Raw genomic sequence first — 6,112 nt, 5'->3', positions numbered from 1 at the left:
GGGCGCCAGGAGACCCAGGGGCCGGGGCGCCAGGAGACCCAGGGGCCCGGGCGCCAGGAGACCCAGGGGCCCGGGCGCCAGGAGACCCAGGGGCCGGGGCGCCCTGGGGCTGCGGGGGCGGACCCGCCTCGGGGGAGCCCGGGGGCATCGCCCCCACGCCGGGCGGGGGGGAGCGGGGGGGCTCCTCTGCTGCGGCGGCGGCGGCGGCTGCTACCGCCGCCGCAGCAGGAGCGCCCCCGAGACTCTGAGCCTCACCGCGGCCCTGGTGGCGTTTCTCCCGGGCACGGACCTTGCTCTTCTGGCCCCGAGGCATGGCGACGCTGCGCAAGGCTGGTAGGTGGTGAGGGCACCTGGAGAGGGGGGACGGTGGGGTGGGGTGAGCCCCTTCAGCGGAGAGATCCCACCTTGGCTTTGACCACGGCCGCCCCTGCAGGGTCCCCCAGGGCACTGCTGTAGGACCCCACAGGCCTCCCTTGACCCTGGTCAGCCTGGGCCCTGAGCACCCTGTGGAGGAAGGGGGTGTGAGCCCTGGGCCCCCGGGCACGCAGCCCTGCCCGGGGTTTACTGGGGTGACGGCAGTGTTCTTGACAGGGAAGACCGCGGTGTCCGGGTTGGGGGGGAGGACGGGGGGTCCTCGCAGTTCACATTCAGGATCGTCCTGTTAGTAATTGTTGGCAAGACCCGGGCCCCCACCCCCCTCCCCTGCTCTGAAGGAGAGACCCTGTGATCTTCCAGGGTACCCTGGAGGAGGAAAGCAGGGAGCACTTCAGCCCACCACTCGAGTCAGGGGGCACCTAGTGCCGAGCACTTATGGGAGGGCTTCCCTGCCCGCAGTTCGTGGGGTCCTCGGAATGACGCAGAATCCCCACTTGGACTCCGTGTAGGACCTGGGACCCCCCCTCCCTCTGACTGGGGCTGCACCTGCAGATCAGAGCTCTAACCGGCCTGAGACCTGAGAGGAGAAATGGTGGGAAGTCTCAGCCTGACATTCCTTTCTTGGGCTCTTAAGGGTCGACAGGAGGGGACGGGCCATATTCTCTCTGGTCCCCTCCCTTCAAGGGGGTGGTTCCCCCAGCCCTCACTCAGGGTCCTCCCCTGACTGCTGGTAGAGCCCAGAGCTGCTCCCTCTCGCCCTGCGGCTGGCCACTCCCGCTAATGGCAGCAGGGGCTGGAGACTCATTAGGAGGCGGACAGCCCTCACCCTGAGTCCCGGCAGGACCTGGAAATCCTCCCTCAGCTGACCTGCTGCCAGCCCCTTAGACCAAGGCCCCTACCTCCCCGAGTCTCTGCAGCACAAAGGGATGGAGCACCTTCGTCCTTAGACCGGCCCGGACCCTCGCAGGCCAAGGCCAGGAGCGGGGACTCTGCGTGGCCCCTGTCCTGGGGGAGGGAGTCCCCCCAGTCCTCACGAAGGACCTCTCCTTCCCGCCAGTCGGCCGGGGATCTCTGCCTGTGCTGAGCCGAGCCAGAGTCCAGCCGCCCCGGGCCAAGGCCTGCAATCCCCGAGACCCCGCGGGGTAAGCCAAGGGACTTGGGGCTTAACAGCCATATTGGGGCCTCCGAGCCCCGAGTGCAGGGGCGGAGCGGGACAGGGTCTGTTGGACCCCTCTTTCCAGGGGAGATGGGGCGGGGGGGGCTGTCGGGGACGTGCCCCCACGGTTGTAACCCGGGACTCCTGGGACGTCGACCCCTAACAGCCCGTGGGACCCCTGTCCGCGCTCACCCTAGGCAGGAGCTGTCCGACAAGGCCTCGCCGGCCACGGCGTGGTTAGGAGGAAGTTCTCGAGGGCCACGAGGGCCACTTCCGGTCATGTGGGTCTGGGCCCCCAGGAGGACCGTGGAGGGTGGGGGCGGGCTCTGTGGGCGGGGCGGGGAGTGGGGGGATAGTGTGTGGTGTGCTGGGTTGTAGGGTGAGTCCCGCAGGGTTAGCAAGGGTGTTGTCACTGACTCTTAGCAGGTGGTGTGAATTCTCCCTCTGCCGTGCTGAGTGTGCTGGCCGCAGACCAAGGGTCTCATTTCGTTCCAGCCTCCAGTAGGAAGTATTTGGGGGTAGAGCTTAGCTGCCATGCCTGGAGCCCTCCACACATGATACCACAGGTACTCTTTTGAGCCCCGCTTATGTGGTCGGTGCACCCCTCATTACTCTCTCAGTGTCTCACTTCACCTCTAGTAGGTCCTTGGCTACCTCCAATCAGCTGACCTAAGGCCGACTCTTCACACCAAAGAGTTCAGATCTGTGAGCCTCCTGGTTTGAATTCCAGGTACACCTCATCAGGCTGCGCCTGCCTGAGGCTTCCCAGACATGGCTGTCATAGGGTGAAAATCCTGTGGGGTCCCTTTTCTGGGTGGAGGAGCCCATCGGGTTTCATTCAGGGAACTTGCAGTGAGTTAGAAGGTCTAGAATTCCTTCCTTTTCTCACGTCATACCTCCCCACAGCCCCATCAAGGCCCTTAGGAGTCCCGTGGGAAAATGGGGTGCTCCTTAGCCTGACCGCCTTCCTGGGGCTTCTTTTAGTTGACAGCATTCTCATCACTCAGAGTTTCTTGAATGAATTTCCATCCTTATGTGCAATTACTGTGATACTTGCTAGTCTCTGTTTTACTTCGTGCCTTGTACCTTTTGTTCTATTAAGATGTTAATGTAGGCCAGTCCACATTCAATGGCAAATTTTCAAGTGGTTATCAGCACAGCCTGTGGACTCACACTGCTACAACCAACCCATTCTTTAATATAGTCCTAATAGTATCCTTTGGTTCTTGCACTTAGGCTCTGAGGAGCTCCTCAGGTACCTTTATTGAAGCTGTAGAAATTCACTGTCCCAGTGAATACTAGAAGAACCAAGGGCTGACCTTGAAACCTTCCCTCTAGTCAGTCCTGTCATTGGCCTCTCTTGCAGGCTAGTACCATTCTCAATCACAGAGCAGGGCTCCACCTGCCCTCACAGAGGCTCTAGTTCAACACAGAGTTAGTATTCCTCAGGAGCTTATCGTTTTTGTTGTTTTGCTCTTGTTGATATCAGTTTTTTATTTCTCTTTAAATTTTTTAGGGTTCATTTTGATTACGGGCAAAGCAGCCTGAGTTGGTGACATATTTGTAGCTATAGGTAAGGCAGTGATTCTGTAAATATGTTAAAGAGAATTGACATCTTTACAATATTCTCTTGTATATGAATAAACATAGTAAATTGCGTTTTTCGAAAATTCTTGTTCATAAGTCTTTCAATAATTTTTTAAAATTTTTTATTTAAATTCAATTTAACATACAGGATATTATTAGTTTCAGAGGTAGAATTTAATGATTCATCAGTTGCACATAACACCCAGTGCTCATTCCATCAAGTGCCCTCCTTAATGCCCATTCTCCCACCCACCTCCCTTCCAGGAACCCTGTTTGTTTCCTATAGTGAAGAGCCTCTTATGGTTTGTCTTCCTCTCTGTTTTCATCTTATTTTATTTCTCCTTCCCTTTCCCTGTGTTTGTCTGTTTTGTTTCTTAAATTCCACATATGAGTGAAATCATATGGCATTTGTCTTTCTCTGACGTATTTCACTTAGCATAATGCACTCTAGCTCCATCCACGTCATTGCAAGTGGCAAGATTTCATTTTGATGCCTGAGTAATATTCCAGTGTGTGTGTGTGTGTGTGTGTACACATACACATACCACCTCTTCTTTATCCATTCATCTGTTGAGGGACGTCTGGGCTCTTTCCATATTTTGGCTATTGTGGACATTGCTGCCCCTTCAAATCACTATTTCTGTATCCTTTGGATAAATATCAGGTCGTAGGGTAGTTCTGTTTTTAACTTTTTGAAGAATCTTCATACTGATTTCCAGAGTGTTTGCATCAGTTTGCATTCCCATGAACAGTGTAAGAGTGTTCCCCTTTCTCTTCATCCTCACCAACATCTGTTGTTTCCTGTGTTATTAATTTTAGCCATTCTGATTGGTGTAAGGTGGTATCTCATTGTAGTTCTGATTTGTGTTAGTCTATCAGTACGTTTTTATAGTTATCTCCTAAAGAACTTGTAGGTGTCTGTTTGGTTTTGTATTAGGTATATCTTGGATATTATTGTTGTTTTCAGTGATATGTTTTCCATTATATGTTGTAATTTGTTAGTTATTTTGTTTTATCATATTCCTTAATTTGCTATGTTGATCTTTTATACCACATCTTTCTGAAGTTGCTTATATGTCTTAATAATTTCTGTACCAATTACTTGGAACTTTTTAATTAATAGATCATATTGTTACCATTGTTTCCTCTTTCTTTTCATTATTCTTTCCTTTTATTTACTTTGGTATTCATATTCTTGTATAATAGTTGTGTACTGGGTATGTATTTTCATCCAGTTGTAGACAGTGGATTTGATATCATACGTCTTTGTTTTCTTGTCAAAACTATTGGGTATGTTTGCAATAGTTCCCACTTAGTATATTTATTATAGATTTTAGAAAATGGAAATTCTTTCTTTCTTTCTTTCTTTCTTTCTTTCTTTCTTTCTTTCTTTCTTTCTTTCTTTCTTTTCTTTCTTTCCTTCCTTCCTTCCTTCCTTCCTTCCTTCCTTCCTCCCTCCCTCCCTCCCTCCCTCCCTTCCTTCCTTCCTCCTCTCTCCCTCTTTTCTTTCTTTCTTTCAAGATGGAACACTCCTCAAATTTGCATATCATCCTTGCATAGGGGCCATGCTAGTCTTCTCTGTATTGTTCCAATTTTTGTGTATTTGGTGCCAAATGGAGCATGGAAATTCTTTTGTAATGGAAGCTTGCGAAAACTTATTATCATTGGCAAGTGTTATTTATTTATTCATTCATTCATTCATTCATTTATTTATTTATTTTGTCAAAGGCTTTTTCTTTACCCTTGCACATAGTCTCAGTCCTTTTCCCCTCTTTTTTTGCTAAGATAGTGATTTCCATTAGGCAGCATTTTTTTTTTTTTAAAGATTTTATTTATTTATTTATTTATTTGAGAGAGAGAGAGAAACAGCATGAGAGGGGAGAGGGTCAGAGGGAGAAGCAGGCTCCCCGCTGAGCCGGGAGCCCGACATGGGACTCGATCCCAGGACTCCGGGACCATGACCTGAGCCGAAGGCAGTCGCTTAACCAACTGAGCCACCCAGGCGCCCTAGGCAGCATTTTCTAATGTTAATTCACTGCTATATTGGAAATACTATGAATTTATTTAGGGTATTTGTCTCTATGCAAGTGAGCTTGCCTTAAGTGTTGTTTAATTGAGGGATTCTCACCTGGTCTTTGTATCAAGAAGAGGTAGCCTATTTTAATGGTTGAATAACTCCCTAGTTTTTGTGTGATTAAAAAAGTTTACATGAGGTGGTGATTACTTTTACCGTTATCATTTTGTGTAACAAGCCCTAAAGCCTGGATGGCCCTGGAGTCTTTTGATGTTGCCTTGGGTTGGACTGCTGTTTCATTTCTTATTTTGTTGATTGAAGATATCTGTCTCTCTATGGACCTATTTACTTATTTATATTATGTTAACCTTAAAAGTAAACATCCAGTTATTTTACCAGGAAGTTGGGTTTATCTGGAAGTAGCAGAGAATTTCAGTTTGGGACTTGGAGGCCAGGCACAACCATAGGCAAGTCCAAGAACAAAGGAGGGGAATACTCTTTTATAGATGGAAGGAGGAGTTGGGGGAGCTCTTATAAAGTCCATTGGAGTAAACTGGGAGTTTGAAATGACTTTTCACTGGCTAAGTTGTGACAGTCTCTCATTGGCTGGGCTGTTACTGGGCAAGGAAAAAATCTTTTTTTTTTCCTCCTGCTCTTGTAGTGAAGTATGTATGAGCTTCTTCCTACTGGGAATATATTTCTACTTGTCTGCAATTGAAGACAAGTGGTAAGTTATGAGAGCTCCCCTTTCTGGCCTCCTGACTCCATTTTAGATGAGTTTTCCTTTATTTAATTTCACAGTATTTTGATAAAATGCTCCATTTTACAGGCATATCTCAAAGGTATTGCAGGTTCAGTTCCATACTACCATAATAAAGCTAGTACATATTGCATTAAAGCAAGTCACATGAATGTTTTGGTTCCCGATGCATCTAAAAGTTATATTCACACTGTACTGTAGTCTATTACTTGTACAAAAG

General features: G+C 48.8%; 1 protein-coding gene and 1 non-coding gene across 2 annotated transcripts in view; both read right to left on the bottom strand.

Annotated features, from left to right (window-relative positions):
- LOC118003672 (melanoma-associated antigen B4-like) overlaps nucleotides 1-313 on the bottom strand; it is a 1,097-nt gene extending 784 nt beyond the window's left edge. The window contains exon 1 of the mRNA XM_034994792.1: nucleotides 124-313. Coding sequence (XP_034850683.1) covers nucleotides 124-313 — 190 coding nt within the window. The remainder of the gene's footprint in view (nucleotides 1-123) is intronic.
- Nucleotides 314-4,633: 4,320 nt separating this feature from the next.
- Nucleotides 4,634-4,740, bottom strand: LOC118008058. The gene has a single exon (XR_004678553.1). It is a non-coding gene; the product is annotated as a U6 spliceosomal RNA (small nuclear RNA).
- Nucleotides 4,741-6,112: the final 1,372 nt, after the last annotated feature.

This window comes from Mirounga leonina, unplaced genomic scaffold (genome assembly GCF_011800145.1).
Source record: "Mirounga leonina isolate KUSES-001 unplaced genomic scaffold, KU_Mleo_1.0 Mir_101595, whole genome shotgun sequence".
NCBI classification, from domain to species: Eukaryota; Metazoa; Chordata; class Mammalia; order Carnivora; family Phocidae; genus Mirounga; species Mirounga leonina.
This window is presented reverse-complemented; position numbering and strand designations above follow the sequence as displayed.